The 18603-nt window shown below is 41.2% G+C and overlaps 1 protein-coding gene across 2 annotated transcripts in view; it reads left to right on the top strand.

The window, feature by feature from the left end:
* Positions 1-18603, top strand: part of LOC145527941 (cytosolic beta-glucosidase) — a 125047-nt gene extending 106444 nt beyond the window's left edge. For both annotated transcript variants that reach the window (XM_081546529.1, XM_081546455.1), the window contains one exon: positions 17743-18603. In XM_081546529.1, the coding sequence (XP_081402655.1) occupies positions 17743-17945 (203 nt within the window). In that variant the 3' untranslated portion in view covers positions 17946-18603. The remainder of the gene's footprint in view (positions 1-17742) is intronic.

The raw sequence follows: 18603 nt of genomic DNA, 5'->3' as shown, positions 1-18603 counted from the left end.
TAAAAGAGTTCTGAATTTCATGTAGACTTTTGGTATGTTCTACCAGTGTTTCTTAGTATTCTCCAGCCAGTTCTTTTTGGATCTGTCTTCCCAATGATACCATCATTTCTTTTTTTTTTTTTAATTAATTTATTTATTTCTGGCTGTGCTGAGTCTTCATTGCTGAGCATGGGCTTTCTCCTGTTGTGGTGAGCAGGTGCTACTGTCTCGTGGTGCGTGGGTTTCTCATTGCAGTGGCTTCTCTTGTTGCAGAGCTTAGGCTCTGGAGTACAGGCTCAGTAGTTATGGCACATGGGCTTAGTCTCTCGATGGCATGTGGAATCTTCCCAGACCAGGGATTGAACCTGCGTCCCATGCATTGGCAGGCAGATTCTTAATCACTGGACCACCAGGGAAGCCCTGTTGTTTCTTGAGGGCAGAAAATATATACTGTTGATCTTTGAATCTCTATACCCGACCTGGATTCTGACACATAAGAGCTGCTCAGTCGATATTTGTTGAGTGAATAATGAAAAACTGGACTTCTCAAATGTTTGGATCAAATGTGGAATCAGAGGGCTCACTTTGTGAAGGGAAACATGTCTCCTCTGCCCTGGCCATTGCTAATGAAGGAAGCCCTATCTCAATTCATGTCATATGCTCTCCTGTGCATGATTAAACTGCTGCTTTTCTTTTCGGACAGACTAGAGGGTTCTATGGACAGTAATGTTGGAGTCCCCAAAATTTTACGAGAGATATTTCATGGCTCTCACTCTGAGGTCTAGAAGAAGTTTTACTTTCTGAATAAGTATTGATCCCAGCTTATAAAATACTGCAAAGCTATATAATTAAAAAGAATGAGACCAGTCATTAGTGGGCAGTACATGGCTAGGTATAAGAGAAGACAAATCCTTCAGGTTCCTGGATTTTATAATTGTACTTGCTAGGGAAGCTTATTAAAGCCTTGCAGGTGCAATGTTTCATCATAGAGTAGTGAACCTTTGAAAGATATGCATAATAAACAGAGTTTGAAATATGTTTTTATTCCAGGCCATATGGTCCTGTCTGGAGCTTTCCTGGATCTTTGGGTCAGTTCATTGTTGAAAGATGGGCTCGCAAGCACCCACCTCTCGGAGCAGCTGTCAGAGCCCTATCAGGACGAATCTGCTTTTGCATGATTATTTATTTTATGTGGCTCTCTGAAATGAACTCAGCCTTGCTCAGGAGCTGAAATGTGCTGAGCAAAGTCTCTTCCCTGAACAGCTTGTGGCCACATCACTAAGCAGTGTCCTTCCTTGTCCTTAAAAAGCAGACTAGCGAGACTTGTGCAATAGGCCACGACAGGCAGTCTGGGTGAGGTGTACCCACCTGGGCTTGAACTTGGTGCCAATATGAAAATGTACACGGTAGCATTTTAAAGACGCGTCACTGTTCTTTCTTCCCAACTCTCTGTTGCTCACTTTCCTGTATCTCTCAACTCAGTGCAATTACAGTGGTCATCAAATGCAAGCACTTGAAATGTTTTTGTGGTATTTATTGTGGTGAGGAGAAGGCTAATGCTTGCTTTCTCTTCCTTTGTCATTAACAAAAGGAGATATTAACTCCTCTGAGAATGGCATTTTAAGGGGTTGTTGTTGTTGTTTAGTTGCTAAGTTGTTATTTGACTCTTTAGCGACCCCATGGACTGTAGTGTGGTAGGCTCCTCTGTCCATGGAATTCTTCAGGCAAGAATACTGGAGTGACTTGCCATTTCCTCCTCCAGGTAATGTTCCTGACCTAGGGATTGAAATCGCATCTCCTGCATTGGCAGGTGGATTCTTTACCACTGAGCCCCAGGGAAGCCCTTTTAAGGGATACTTAGTATGATTTATTCAACATATATTGTATAGGTATAGGAATACCAATAACTGACAAGAGACATGTTCCTGAAGTCAAGTGATCATAGAAAAGTATTTCAGCATTCAAAATGCCCAGTGAGTTGATCAGATTGTAAGGAGATATTTCCTCCTCTTTATTTGGACAAGCTGAATTTGTAGTTGAAATTTGTCATCTTGGTCAAGAAAATACTCTTGCCCTCTTGAGAATGACCTTTTGTCTACTCTTACCTTGCAAACATTTTGTTCAGTGTTCTGTATCTATTTATAGTCATTTACTCATTTAAGTGCTATTCATTAGAAAATTATCCTTCACCAGCCACTGTGCTAGGTTTTGGGAATATAAAATCTATGTGCTGCCTGCCCTCATGGAGCTCTGAGTCTGGAGTAGAAGACAGCACTGAACAAATAGTTATATCCGTGTCTTATTCATGTTACAAAAGGGAAATGAATGATGTTGAGCACATAGCAGAGAGATTAATGGGTTCTTTGCTCTTCTACTTCACCTCGAGGGCAAAGGTCTGCATTAGATTCCTCCTCCCAACCCCCCAGTGAGAATCACTCTGCCTAAAATAGTAACTTGTATATAGTAGATACTCTATGGTATATTTTGTGGATTTAAGAAAGGAATGAAAGAAAGAAACTAAGAATGAAGTACCAATCTTAGTCCATTTACTCAGAATACTGTTTGACAAATTACAATTCTAAAGCCCTGAATCAGTTTTAGAGCAGAACTATACATTTTTTCTTTTGCTATCACAGTCAGTTTTATCATTTTTTATTTACCTATTTTTCTACCTCTAGAGCCACAGATGTGCAGATCTTTGGATAGATAAAGCCTCAGATATGCAGATAATACCTCTCTAATGGCAGAAAGTGAAGAACTAAAGAGCCTCTTGATGAGAGAGAGTGAAAGAGAGAGAGCCTCTTGAGAGAGGAGAGTGAAAAAGCTGGCTTGAAGCTCAACATTCAAAAAACTAAGATCATGGCATCTGGTGCCATCATTTCATGGCAAACAGAAGGGGAAAAGTGGAAGCAGAGACAGATTTTCTTTTCTTGGGCTCCAGAATCACTATGGACAGTGACTGCAGCCATGAAATTAAGAGACACTTGCTCCTTGGAAGAAAAACTATGACAAACCTAGACAGGTATTAAAAAACACAGTCATCACTTTGTCAACAAAGGTCTATATCGTCCAAGTTATGGTGTTTCCAGTAGTCATGTACAGATGTGACAGCTGGTCCATAAAGGAGGCTGAGCACCAAAGAATTGATGCTTTTGAACTGTGGTGCTGCAGAAGACTCTTGAGAGTCCCTTGGACAACAAGGAGATTAAACCAGTCAATCCTAAATATTCACTGGTCAATCCTGAATATTCATTGGAAGGACAGGTGCTGAAGCTAAAGCTCCAATACATCGACCACTTGATGCGAAGAGCTGACTCATTGGAAAAGACCTTGACGCTAGGAAAGATTGAAGGCAAAAGGAAAAGGGAGTGGCAGAGATGGTTAGATAGACTCACCAACTCAATGGACATTAATCTGAGCAAACTCCAGGGTATAGTGAAGGACAGGGTAACTAGGCATGATGGAGTCTATGAGGTCACAAAGAGTGAGGGATGCTTAGTGACTGAACAACAACAACAAGAGCCATGGAACCTAGAACGTAGCCTTTCACTTGTTTATAGAAATAAGTTCACTTCAGTCGCCGCTCAGTTATGTCTGACTCTTTGCGACCCCATGAATCGCAGCACGCCAGGCCTCCCTGTCCATCACCAACTCCCGGAGTCTACCCAAACCCATGTCCATCGAGTCGGTGATGCCATCCAGCCATCTCATCCTCTGTCTTCCCCTTCTCCTCCTGCCCCCAATCCTTCCCAGCATCAGGGTCTTTTCCAATGAGTCAACTCTTCGCATGAGGTGGCCAAAGTATTGAAGTTTCAGCTTCAACATCAGTCCTTACAATGAACACCCAGGACTGATCTCCTTTAGGATGGATTGGTTGGATCTCCTTGCAGTCCAAGGGACTCTCAAGAGTCTTCTCCAACACCACAGTTCAAAAGCATCAATTCTTCGGTGCTCAGCTTTCTTCACAGTCCAACTCTCACATGCATACATGACTACCGGAAAAACCACAGCTATGACTAGACGGACCTTTGGTGGACTCCAATATTTCTATCTGGGGCACCAGCTACTTTTTTTGAGGGCTATTTGTATGTCACTGTAGTTATTAGTTATGGGCTATTTCAATGTACAAGTAGATCAATATTATTATGATCTTAAAAGTATTAACTATTCTGAAGTATGTACCTTAGGTTTAGGGATAAGGTCGTATGATGAGAGATGCTTTCTTTTGAAGCTCTACTCTGGTACCCTAGGGACTTCTGGGACTAAGGAGCCACCATTTAAGGTTGGTACTCTGTCCAGGAGAGTGGAATGACATTGCCCAAGAGCACTGAGCGTTTCAGAGATCGATCTCAAGAAGAGAAAGCACTCAAGAAGACTTCCCAAGAAATGTAGCCAAGGGCCAAATAAAAGGTTCCTCTAGAAATATTGGGAACCAGAGGTAAAGATTGGTAGTAGAAGATGAGACAGTGGGGACACTTTTGGGAAATGTCGGAGAAGGGGACCAGGGAATCATGATGGGGAGTCTTAGGTCTGAATGGGTAGAGAGGTGGAATAGCCTGGTTGGGAGTGGAAGCAGAGGCTGGCTTCCCTTGAGACAAGAACAGCCAGCAGTGCAGTAACAGGGATTCAGGTCCTGAATGAGGACTTGGAATCAATGGCCATTGAGGTGTTGGCTGTTCAACACAAAGATGATAAGATTCTCACACCCGGATGTGAGTAGTGAGACCAGAGCCCTATGAAGATTATGTTCAGGTGACTCCTTCCCTCCCCCCTTTGTAGCCTTCCTTCCTTCCTCCTTTGATTCCTTCCTTCTCTCCTTCCTTCCTCTCTCTTCCTCCCATATCTCTTTCCATTTCTCTCTCCCTTATTCCTTCAACAAGTACTTATTTAGCATCTGCTATGTGTTGAGTACTATTCTCAGGGCTGGGCATATTGAAAAAACATAGACAAGGTCCCCTTTTTTCTCATGGGATTTTCAGTCATTCAGGGAAGGTCAATAATAAAAAACGGGTAAATTCATGAAGAAGACAATTTCAATTAGCAATAAGGGGCCACAAAGAAAATAGTACAGGATAATAGGAGAGAGAATAGGGTAGTTGGGAATATAGAGACGTGAACTTGAGTTAAGACCTGGATGGCAACAAAAAGCCACAAGGCAAAGACCTAGAGGAGTGATGCAGGCTGAAGGAAAGTCAGTGTAAAGGCTGTTCAGTGGAAAAGAGCTCAGGACATTTTAGGAAGAGAAAGAGGTCCAGTGTGCCTGGAGAATAGCCAGTGAAGGGCAGGAAGGAGAGGACATAGGAAAGCTGGGCAGAGGTCTGATCATGTAGGACTTTAATGGTCAGATAAGGATTTAAAATTCTGCACTAAGGAAAATAGGAAACCATTAAGTGGGGGGAGTTAAACAAGAAGAAGACATAAGGTAAATTGGTTTTTTTTTTTTTTTGGTTGAAGATTTACACTTTCTGGTTCATTGTGTGGTCTCTCTGACACAAGTCTGGAAGCTGTTGTGGTGGTTTAGAGGGGTTGGGAGGTGGATGGGGGCAGAGCTTGTTACAGACAGACAGGGGAGCAGAATGTGGAAAAAGGAGAAGCAGGCATGACATCTAGGTGTTTGGTGTGAAGAACTGAATGGATGATGCTATTTATTGGGATTCAAAAAACAAGAGTAGGGGCAGGTTTGAGGAGTGGGTTACACATTAAGATTTCTGTATTAATAGACATTAAATTTTATTTATTTTAAAAATCTAAAATAAACTTTTACATCTCAAAATTAACATACATTAAAATATTTAAATCAAATCACCATTTTAACCATTTTCAAGCATACAATTCAGTTCCAGTTAAGTACACTCACCTTGATGTACAACCATCATCTCCATCCATCTCCAGAACTTATTCATTTTCCCTTTGCATCCACTTCGTTTAATGAAATGGACATCTGTCAGGTTTTCTGACTGCCTAGTACTTGTTGAATACCCTTGCTACATTTGAGGAATATCCAGACTTAAGAGTTGTGTCTAGTCAAGGAAGAGAAGGACCTTCCCCAGGTTTCTTTGGAGCAAGGGCACACACAATGTGATCTAGTCTCCACCAATCAGATGGACTCATTTGAGAATTTAATCTGAGAGCAAACAGCTTGAAGAAGGCAGAACACATCATGCTGTGAGGATAGCAGCAAAGGCATTCAGCTTTTGCGAATGACAGTGATTATAAAGTCTAGTTTCTGGTGTCGGAGTAGTGGAGATGCTGGTGGCTGTGTGGTTGTAAGAAAGTTGAGTTTTGACAGCAATCTGAACTTAGTGCCCATTGAGTCATTAGCAGTTAAGGAAATTTCTTCCACCCACTAGTTCTGTGGTGTGCTTGTGGGTACTGTTTCTAAAAGCCTTGTTTAAGCCAGGTTTTCCAGCTTCACCTCTCTTTTGCTTTGTCAGTCAAGGTCAGCTTCTGTTACTTACAAGTAAAAAAGAACCTGGCTGGTAGCATTTGATAAGTCTGACTAGTCTTTGAGCTCTCACCTCTAGTTCATTCCAAGAAACTGTTTCCATTTCCCTATGTCCTGTTCTCCCACCCTTCCTGACTAAGATAGATCTTCCACTATAGCATATTGTCAAGACTTAGGATAGTAGTTCTATTTTTAGTTTTCTGAGAAACCTCCATACTGTTTTCAACAGTGGCTGCACCAAGATACATTCCCACAAACAGTGAAAGAGTGTTCCCTTTTATCTATATTCTTGCTGCCATATGACCCAGCAATTCCACTCCTGCGTATGTATCAGGAAAAAACAAAACCACTAATTTGAAAAGATACATGCACCCCAATGGTCATAGCAACATTATTTACAATTGCCAAAGAATTACCAAAGTATAGAATCAATCTAGTGTCCATTAATTGATGAATGGATAGAGAGGCATGGATAGAGAAAATGTGGAATATAACACACACACACACACACACATACACAAGGGAATACTACTTAGCCATAAGAAAGAGTGAAATTTTGCCATTTGCAGCAACATGGGCAGACTTGGAGGGCATTATGCTAAGTGAAACAATTCAGACAGAGACAAATATTATATAATATTATTTATATGTGGAATCTAATATTGCAACAAGCCAGTGAATGTAACAAAAAAGAAACAAGACTCACAGATATATAGGGAACAAATTAGTGGTTAGCAGTGGTGAGGGAGGGGCAGTATAAGAGTAGGGGAGTGGGAGGTACAAACTATCAGGTGTAAGATAGGCTCCAGGATGTATTGTACAACATGGGGGATAGAACCAGTATTTTGTAACATCTGTAAATGGAATGTAACCTTTAAAAAGTATATACAAATTAAAAAAAAATTTTTAAAGAAACTTGGAATTTTAAACAAAGCAAGAAAAGACTCAGTATAGTGTCATGGCTCCATCGGTATCCTGCCTGAGTTCCAGTCTCAGCTCCCTTAGTTACTTGATATTTGAATTTTGCAAAGGTTACCAAACTTCTCTGTGCATCACTTCCCTTCTCTGTAAAATGAAGACAATGGTGATATCCATCTAACTCACAGGTTTACTGTAAAGATTAAGTGAATTAATGCATACCCGAAACCCTTACAGTGGTACCCAAGTGCTCAATAAATGTTAGCTAATGTGCTGTTCTTTCCCATAGTTCCCATGTCTTTCCTTTCATAATGCTTTTCACAGATTGTAATTAAAGGCTCACAGGGTGGTAATTTGATTAAGACATGTCTTCCATATAGGCTGTTAAGCTCTTTAAAAAGAGAGGCTGATTATTTGGTTCACTCTTATGGTCCCAGTTCCTAACACAATATATATTTATTGAATAAATGTAGGATGGATGTGTTGTTGCTGTTTAATCACTAAGTCGGGTCCGACTCTTACGACCTCACAGACTGCAGCCCACTAGGCTCCTCTGTCCATGGGATTGTCCAGGCAAGAATATTGTAGTGGGTTGCCATTTCCTACTCCACGAGATCTTCCCAACCCAGGATCGAACCCACATCTCCTGCGGCTCCTGCATTGGCAGGTGGGTTCTTTACCACTGAGCCACTGAGGAGGCCCCAAGGATGGATGTGGATCCCAGGAACCTAAAGTGATGCTGTTCCCACCTCCAAGTATACTAGATGCAGGGAGGCTTCAGCAACATCCTGTGTTTCTGGCAGCCTCACCCTAAGGCCTCTGTCTTTAGTGATTTATTTTTCGTGACCCACAACTGACCCCTTCCACCAGGCACAAAGCCTGCCCCAGATGCTGCACTTCCCTTGATGCCCTGCTTTCTCTGGTTCTCAGCATTGAACAGTTTTGTGCTGACTCTACATGCTCTGAAAGCTGTTTGGAGCCAGATGGGAGGAAGAGAAAAAACAGATTTCATTCATTGCTCTTTCAGACTCTGAGAGAAATAACAAGAATAACAGTACCAACAAGTAGTGTATATTGAGTATTTACTATAAACTAGGCATTATTCATAGAGCTTTATATTTATTGATTTAATACCTACCACAATCCTTGGAAAAAAATGCTATAGTCCTCATTTTATAGAAAGGGAAAGTAAGTCCCAGAAGGAAAGAAAAGAAGGAAGGAAGAGAGAAAGGGAGGGAGTGGGGCGTGGAAGGCAGCTTTTCTGATAGAAGACAATTTTACGCGCTGAGAACTTTGGTTCTTATAAGAATTTACGTATTGTAGTGGAGGTAACTGTAAAAGTAATACTGATGCAGAAACTACAGAAGGTGACTGCAAATGTGTACCTATCTGCCCATCAACTTTATAATTAAATAAAAATACAGCTTTATATGATACCTTTCATCTGCTTGCTATTTACTTCCACCCCCCGCCCTAATCTAATCTAAGTAATAGGAACAATGCAGATAATTAAGAAATCTTTAAGCTCATTTCTGGTTAACTGTCATTTTCCTATAAAATATTTATAAATTAGCCTTTGCTTTTCAAAGACTGTTTTTGCAGAGAGTCATAGGTTTTTCTTCGAAGAGTTCCCTTGTGCAGGTGGGGCCTCTGGCTTCAGGATTATTTGGGCATTTTCACAGATGCTGTCCGGCCACTGATACTCACTTGGAGTTGTTGGGGGTGGGGGGGGCTTATTATGCATTTTCTATGTTTAGATCTTCCTGACGTTGCTTTATTTTATTTTTTTAAAGAAAGGGGAAACGGCTGGCATGCCAGTTCTCTCAGGAACTGTTTAACAGCTAAAGCTGTCCACCAGTTGTAGCGCTCTTGTGCACATTCACCAAACTCTGAGAGACACATTTTCAAAGTTAGTGTGTGGGACGAATGCCAGAAAATCGGCTTTGAATTGTGTCCCGGGAAGGCAGTTTTGTGGGCCTTGAGAGGGATTCTCATAAGCACTCAGCAGAATCAAGTGGGTGGTTTGGGACTTGGAACCCAGTTGGCATCTACCCCAGAGAGTCTGGTGTGTCTGTTTCCTGTGGCTGCTGAAACAAATTACTACAAACTTGGTGGCTGAAACAGCATCAATGTCTTCTCTCAGAGGTCTGGAGGCCAGAAGTCTGAAATGGAGGTTTATCAGTAAGATCAGCAACTTCTGGAGGTTCTGAGGGAGAATCCGTACCATGCTTCTCCTGCATTGGCAGGCAGATTCGTTACCACTAATGCCACCTGGGAAGCCCCTGGGTACAAGCCGCTCTACCAGCTTCTCTACTGGTGGCTGCCTTGGCGTTCCTTGGCTTGCAGGAGATCCCTCCAGTCTCTGCCTGGAGAGATTGCCTTTTTCCTTGTATAACTTCTCTTTCTCTTTTAAGGGCATTTGTCACTGGATTTAGGACTCACCATTATGCATGATAGAGGCTTCCCAGGTGGCTCAGTGGAAGGAATCCACCTGCAAATACAGGAGAGCCAGGAGACATGGGTTCAATCCCTGAGTTGGGAAGATCTCCTGGAATAGGAAGTGGCACCCCACGCCAGTGTTCTTGCCTGGAAAAGTCCATGGACAGAGGCACCTGGAGGGGCACAGTCCATGGGATCACAGAGTCGGACATGACTGAGCATGCGCAGACACACTATGCATGATGATCTCATCTTGAGCTCCTTCATTTACATTTGCAAAGGCCCTTTTTTCCAAATAAGGACACATTCATGGGCTTTGGATGCACACATCTTTTGTATGAGCTTCCAACCAACTCATCCCACATGGTGAATTGAGATGGTTTCCCACTATCCGTTGAGATAAGGCTAGGTATGGACTAAGCAGTGGGATGAAAAGGCATTTGACCCTCCTAAGCATGGAGCATCTTCCCCTCAGTCTCACAGTGGTCCTCCATGTCTGAAAGCTATGGCCTGCACATGGCTGTCTTCGTACAGAGCTCCTCCAGCTATGACTGTTGAGGAGAGGGGCCGATGAAGATTGTCTAACGTATGCCTCTAGAGGATGGCTCTGGGGTTGGAAGCTGGGTTTCAAAAATTGCAGTTGCCCATCAGAGCTTATCCTAGGTTTATGAGCCTCAAACTTGATTAAATGTAAAAATCACTCAGGGAATTTATTAAGAACAGAAAATTTCAGTTCTCAACCTTTATTAGTTTGCTAAGGGCTGCTGTAACAAAATGCTACAGACTGGGTGCCTTAAACAACAGAAATTTGTTTTCTCACAGTTCTGAAAGTCCAAAATTCAGATACCAGCAGGTTTGACTTCTCCTGAGGTCTCTGTTTGGCTTTGGATAAGTGCTTTCTCACTGTGTCCTCTCTGGTTTTTCCTTTGTGCTCATGCACCCCTGGTGACTCGCTCTCTTATAAGGACATCAGTCATATTGCTTGACGTTTTCTGAACCACCAGGTGACTTGTGATTTTCCAGTGACCGGTTTCCTTCTGGCTCACCCTTACCCTGAAGTTTTAGTCTTTTGGGATCTTAGCTTTCTGTGTGTGAGTTCTCAAGCTACAATTCTTTGACACCTATTCTCACTCCAGAAAAGAGAAGAAGTTTCTGATTTTCTAAGATTGGAAAATTTCATCATGCAAAAGTAGCTGCCATGCCCACCAATCTCAGTTCTCACTTCCTGCTTTGTCCTGGGAGGTCCCTATGAAACTGTCAGCTTTCCATTGTTTTGAAAATTTGTTTAAAAAAATTTATCCAGCATGTTTACTTATTTTCACTACTTTCTTGGGTAGTGTAGTCTTCCATTACTTGACACATGCAAATCTAGAAGCCTATGATTTTTTCTTCTCATCTATTCTTGGGCTTTATCTCTCTTTTTTTTCCCTGTGAAGTTGCTGTCTTTTGCACTGTTGTGGACCTGTCCACTGATTCTTTTCCTGGCAGCTTGGGTCTGAGGATTAGTTTGTTTTGTAGCTTAATAGCTGTGTCACATTCATGGATGTCTCATAGAAGTCCTAGGCAATCTTGAAAACAAAGATTATCTCTTTATAAACTGTGGGGAAATAAATCCCATTGATTCTGAGTGCCCGATTTCTAGCCCTTTGTAACATGAGATACACAAGCATGGGCTTCCCAGGTGGCTCAGCAGGTAGAAGACACTGCCTTGCCAATGCAGGAGACCTACCTTCTACCCCTGGATTGGGAAGATCCTCTGGAGAAGGAAATGGCAACCCACTCCAGTATTCTTGCCTGGGAAATCCCGTGGACAGAGGAGCCTGGCGAGCTACAGTCCATGGTGTCACAAAGAGTTGGACACGACTTAGAGACTAAATAGCAACAGCAGCAGTTCAGTTCAGTTCAGTCGCTCAGTCGTGTCTGACTCTTTGTGACCCCATGGACTGCAGCATACCAGGCCTCCCTGTCCGTTGCCAACTCCTGGAGTTTACTCAAATTCATGTCCGTTGAGTCGGTGATGCCATCCAACCATCTCATCCTGTCGTCCCCTTCTTCTCCTGCCTTCAATCTTTCCCAGCATCAGGGTCTTTTCCAGTGAGTCAGTTCTTCACATCAGGTGGCCAAAGTATTGGAGTTTCAGCTTCAGCATTGGGCCTTCCAATGAATATTCAGGACTGATTTATTTTAGGATGAACTGGTTGGATCTCCTTGCAGTCTAAGGGACTCTCAAGAGTCTTCTCCAACACCACAGTTCAAAGGCATCAATTCTTTGGTGCTCGGCTTTCTTTATAGTCCAACTCTCACATCCACACATGACTGTTAGAAAAACCATGGCTTTGTCTAGATGGACCTTTGTTGGCAAAATAATGTCTCTGCTTTTTAATATGCTGTCTAGTTTGCTCATAACTTTTCTTCCAAGGAGCAAGCGTCTTTTAATTTCATGGCTGCAATCACCATCTGCAGTGACTTTGGAGCCCCTCAAAATAAAGTCTGTCACTATTTCCACTGTTTCCCCATCTATTTGCCATGAAGTGATGGAACTGGATGCCATGATCTTAGTTTTCTTAATGTTGAGTTTTAAGCCAACTTTTTCACTCTCCTCTCTCACTTTCAACAAGAGGCTTTTTAGTTCTTCTTTGCTTTCTGCCCATAAGGGTGGTGTCATCTGCATATCTGAGGTTATTGATATTTCTCCTGGCAATCTTGATTCCGGCTTCTGCTTCATCCATCCTGGCATTTCACATGATGTACTCTGCATATAAGTTAAATTAGCAGGGTGATGATATACAGTCTTGATGTACTCCTTTCCCGATTTGGAACCAGTCTGTTGTTCCATGTCCAGTTCTAACTGTTGCTTCCTGACCTGTGTACAGATTTCTCAAGAGACAGGTCAGATGGTCTGGTAAGAATTTTCCGCAGTTTGTTGTGGTCCACACAGTCAAAGGCTTTGGTGTAGTCAATAAAGCAGAAGTAGATGTTTTTCTCAAACTCTCTTGCTTTTTCAATGATCCAGTGGATGTTGGCAATTTGATGTCTGGTTCCTCTGCCTTTTCTAAATCCAGCTTGAACATCTGGAAGTTCACTGTTCATGTACTGTTGAAGCTTGGCTTGGAGAATTTTGAGCATTACTTTACTAGAATGTGAGATGAGTGCAATTGTGCAGTAGTTCGAGCATTCTTTGGCATTGCCTTTCTTAGGGACTGGAATGAAAACTGACCTTTTCCAGTCTTGTGGCCACTGCTGTGTTTTCCAAATTTGTTGGCACATTGAATACAGCACTTTACCAGCATCATCATTTAGGATTTGAGATAGCTCAACTGGAATTCCATCACCTCCACTTGCTTTGTTGGTAGGATGCTTCCTAAGGCCCACTTGACTTCGCATTCCAGAATGTCTGGCTCTAGGTTGGTGACCACACCATCTTGATTATCTGGGTCATGAAGATCTTTTTTGTACAGTTCTTCTGTGTATTCTTGCCACTTCTTAATGTCTTCTACTTCTGTTAGGTCCATACCATTTCAGTCCTTTATTGAGCCCATGTTTGCGTGAAATGTTCCCTTTGTATCTCTAATTTCCTTGAAGAGATCTCTAGACTTTCCCATTCTGTTGTTTTCCTCTATTTCTTTGCATTGATCGCTGAGGAAGACTTTCCTATCTCTCCTTTCTATTCTCCCTGCTGTGTACAGCAGCAGTACACAGGCATAATCACAGCACCACTTAAGTCAGTTAACTGAGAAGAATCTGCCTGATACCATGAAATGGTCAGCTTCTAAAATAGGTGTGTGTGTGTGTGTGTGTGTGTGTGTGTGTGTGTGTGTGTGTGTGTAGTAAAGAATTTGATTTTGCCCAAAGGGTAGATTGGCCTTTGTCCTCAGCTTCTGGTTGAAAAATCTATTGCTATATGACAGAATGTCTTTGTTTAGGTGGCTAGTCACACTAGAAGACCAACTGTGTGCCTGAGTGGGAGGCTTTGGGTCACACAGTGTCACTTGACCTGAGGACTGAGTTCATTCACATGAACAATCAGTTGATCATGCCAATATGTTAATAACACAGTTACAATGAAAACTCTGGGCACTGAAGCTCAGGTGAGCCTCTCTGGTTGGCAATGCTCTGTGCGTGTTATCACATGTCAGCACCAAGAGGACAAGTTGTCCTGACTTCTAGGGAAAAAGACAATGAAAACTTTCTGTTTGAAGCCCATTGGCTTCTGATCTGTGTGCCTCTTCTTTTGGCTTGTATTAACATGTATCCTTTGCTGAATAAACCATAACCTTGACTATAAGAGGTTTCTGTGAGTTCTGGAGAGTTCTTGTAGCAACTTACTGAAACTGAGCATGGTTTTGGGAACACTTTGAACTTGAAGTTGTGTCAGCAGAGAGAGCAGTCTGGTGAAGGACTGCCTCCTCAACCTTTTCATTTTGGCCAACAGTGGGCAGTGAGTGTATGTGTGTGTGTGTGTGTCTGTGTGTGTGTGTATGCATATTATAACACTAGAGTTTTAATGAGAACAACCAGAGGGTATAATATATTAATAAACCTTAGATATTTTTCTCCTTGCATCTTTTTTTAATTGGGGTAGAGTTATTTTACAATATTGTGTTAGTTTCTGTACAATGTGTTAGTTTCTGTACATTGAAGTGAATCAGCTACATGTATACATATATCCCTTCCCTCTTGAGCCTCCCCCACATCCCACGCATTTGGTCATCACAGAGCATCAAGCTGAGCTCCCTGTACTATGCAGCAGGTTCCCATTAGCTATCTGTTTTATACATGGCAGTGCATAGATGTCAATCCCAATCTCCCAACTCATCCCCCCACCACCGGTGTCCACCCATCATTCTCTACATCTGTGTCTCTATTCCTGCCCTGCAAATAGGTTCACTTGTACCATATTTCTAGCTTCTATATATGTGTGTGTTAATATACGATATTTGTTTCTCTTTTCCTGACTTCCTTTACTCTGTATGACACACTCTCAGTCCATCTACATCTCTGTAAATGACTCAACATCATTCCAATGCTATGAGATTAGGAATCCTTTCATCTTTATATTCAACCTGCTGACCCTGACACCTTTCCTACTGGTCTTTTAGTTCAAAACCAAACTCTGGTTATTCTGGGGTGGGTGTCCTGTTCACACCCCCATGTACTTGGTACTCATCTGCAGTTCTTGTCAGTCTGTGTTTACTTGGCCTGAAACTCTGCTTAAAGAAAGAGAGTGGATTCACAGGAGTTTTTTTTTCCTGCATAGATTTGGGACTTCATAAATCACAGTGACAAGAAATGTGATGATGGTTTCTTTCTGTTCTTGTGGAGATTGGAACAGGAGAGGCATGCAGGTTCCAGTACGGTTTTGTAATTTTTCCCAGTGGTGGCACCATGAGAAGGATTCCAGCAGGGTGGCTCCTCAGCCCTAACTAGGTAATTCTCTACTTGAGTGTTTCTGCAATGAAAACACGGAGACATCCACCAGTGTCGCTTGGGCCGTTTAGTGCCTGCTGCGGAACTCCTGGCAGATAACGATGAAATTGTCAAGATTTCCTTTTTGTTCCTTTCCAAGCAGGCAGGGCATCGTTTTTATCCCCCAGTTTAGTACATGAATCAATCCTTTTGTACGTGATTGGTGGGACTGTGCATGCTTTCAGAAACTGTCTGGCTTCATACCTGGCAGACTGGCTCTTTGAGCAGTAGTTCTGCAAATGAGAAAGAAAAAGTGCTGATTTTCACCTGTCCCCACATTGAATTATAATGCAGTCAAAAAAGATTGCTATATTCTTGCCTGATGTTTGGTTTTGCTCATTTTCATTCTTAGATATATGCCATCCAGAAATTAAATATAAAAAGATTATTTAAAAATTTGGCATTTGCAGATTGTGGTTGATAGGGGAGGAGACACATGTGGCAAGGTGGACAGGTAGAAGGAAAAGGAATACCTAGTAAATGTTTTAATTCCTGTAAAGTTTGATGTGCTTGCATAATATATATTTCATTTTCCAACAATACTTCATTGCAAAGGAATCTGTCCAGTTTGGTTTAATTCCTGCCTTGAGGGCATTCACAGGGCACTCTCTAGGTAAAGCCCCTTGCATGCCTCCAGGCATAAAGGTCAAGGGGTTATGCATCAGTTAACCTGTCAGAAAATTTTTGTCAAAGGAATATCTATTGTAAAAACAATTCCATTTGTCTATGGAATATCCACAGTGAAAAAAAAATTCCAGTATTTGCAGATCAACACATGTTCATGGGTACAGTACTTTTGAGAGACCAGAAAAATTCAGAAATATAACAGGAAAAATTAAAGGTAGATCTTACTTTGCTGAAGTTAGAAGAGTCATTTGGATTGAAAGTAATCCCTGGTAAAAATTAAAATTTGATTTATTATATAAATGCTCATTTTCATCTAACTTATTTAGGAAGAAATTGTGTTATTAGCTCAATCGTGTCCAACTTGTTGCAACCCCATGGACTGTAGCCTGCCAGGCTCCTCTGTCTGTGGGATTCTCCAGGCAAGAATACTGGGAGTGGGTTGCCATGTCCTGCTCCAAACTTACTTAGGAATATGTCTATCTTATAAAGAAAACCTACACTTTAATTTCTGAACCATAAAACAAATATTAGTAAATCCCACAGATAAGGTTTATTTGTTATTGTTTTAAGAAAAGAAAATGCTCAATGCAAAGATTCATATAACCTAAGAGTTTTTCAAACTTAAGATGCCAATTAAAAATGAGCTTAATTCCCTGACTAAAAGATAGAAATTAGTGTACTTAGAGAATTCTCCACCCTTTGGTATCTTACTTATGGAGTCCATGAATGGGCTCTGGAGCATCCGCAGATGAAATTATATAGGATATTGTGCTTGTACATATGTGCATTTGGAGCGGAGGTGGTCTAGTTCTTTGGCACCAATCTAAGTTTAGACATGGGGCAGAGAGAACGCCCTAACACTTCTGTACCTTCTTAGTCTGGAATAAAAGCACAGCCAGAACCCTGTGCTGGTCCTTTTCATTTTTGAGGTTCTACTTCCAGAATTTTAAAATATATGTTAATTTGGTCATAAGGACACAAAGTAAGACCTGGGGCCTCCTCAGCTATGTTATCACTTTTTTCCAGTTTATCAATAAGCTTTCTAGATTATCTTGGAGTTGAATTTAGAATCTAGTAGTGTTTTTACTGTGTGCAGTTCTAGGGTACTAAGGAGAAACTCTGTATATGTGTGTTTCATATCTGAAAAATAGTAGGTATTGAAAAGATATGTATTGAGTAAACAGATGAATGAGTAAAATGCATTTCAAAATGAATGAATAACCAAATATTTATTTTAATTTTTTAATTTTTAAAAGTTACTATATTTAAAAAAAAATTATTTTATTTATTTATTTTTGGCTGCACTGGGTCTTTGTTGCTTTACCCAGGCCCTCTTCAGCTGCAGCAAGCAGTCTCAGTAGTTGTGGCACATGGGCTTATTAATCGTTGCTTCCCAGCATGCGGAATCCTCCTGGGCCAGGGATGGAACCTGCGCCCCCTGCATTGGCAGGTGGTCTCCTATCCACTGTGCTACCAGGGAAGTCCCCAAATGTTTAGAATTATGTAATTTAACTTTTTCTAGTGTCATAATTTCTTTACTCATTTATTTACACTTTTAATAAAAAATTGTGTCTTTTATATACTTGGACTTGGCTGAAATTCAAAGATTAAAGAGCTCCCCCCCGTATGATGAAGGGGGACTGATAAATAACAAGGCGTGTAATCTAACTGCCTAAATGAAGTTAGGAAGTTAGGATTCCTTGTTTAAAACAGGAAATTGGAAAAGAGGATTGAAACAAGGCTTCTTCTGTTTCCACTGTGATCTTCGGCAGGAGAAGGCTACCCACCCATACTGGTCATCAATGATTTTGTCTATGTTTCCATACAATCTTTGAGTAATTGGTAAATTTTTGTTTGTGTAATTTTAGCTATCCAACTTGACAAAGTTAATCTTCAAGTATACTGTGCCTGGTCTCTCCTGGATAACTTTGAGTGGAACTGGGGATACAGCAGCCGGTTTGGTCTCTTCCACGTTGATTTTGAAGATCCAGCAAGACCCCGAGTCCCTTACACATCAGCCAAGGAGTATGCTAAGATCATCCGAAACAATGGCCTGGAGGGGCCTCCATAGAAAGCATAGCTGGGTAATTTCACCTGGAGAAGGACTCTCTGCCCTCGGAAACGGAATCTGCTTTGGTGATCCTGCAGACATCCTCAAGTTGCCTTGGTAATCAGTATGTCCTACCAGCTGATCTGTGATCATGAAGTCTGAATATGTAGTACCTGGAAATTATTTAATGATGGCTTTTACTCTATTTGTATTTGATCAATGAGGCTTTTGAAAAAGTAGAAAACCACTACAATTGATTTTTGTATTAAGAAATCAGATGGACTTGGTAGCTTCAATTTAAATCCTTAGATTTTTTTTCTAGAAAAAGTAATGCAAAATTTATAAACAGGGTGTGCTCATGATTTACAACTCTAAGAACAGATCACTTAATTTGAGAAGGCTTGTTTATGAATCTATTTTTTTTGTTTACATGAACTGTTATTTGCCTTAGCAGGTCCACTGTCCATAACTTTCTACTATTTAATCTAGTATAGATATCAAAATTAAAAGTTAGTCACATTATCAGAGAACTTCAGGAGAGAGTTCTGCAGAGCTGAAAAGAAAAAGAACTGGCAGAGTATTTGAAATTGTATTTGAACATTTGGAAAACTTATGAATAGACTTGATAGAGCTGATGAAGCATTTTAAAAAATTAATAAAGGGCACATTAAAAAATTCA

This window comes from Giraffa tippelskirchi, chromosome 1 (genome assembly GCF_054371585.1).
Source record: "Giraffa tippelskirchi isolate mGirTip1 chromosome 1, T2T-mGirTip1v1.2.pri, whole genome shotgun sequence".
Classification (NCBI taxonomy): Eukaryota; Metazoa; Chordata; class Mammalia; order Artiodactyla; family Giraffidae; genus Giraffa; species Giraffa tippelskirchi.
Note: the sequence above shows the minus strand (reverse complement) of the source record. Positions and strands in the feature narration are given on the sequence as shown.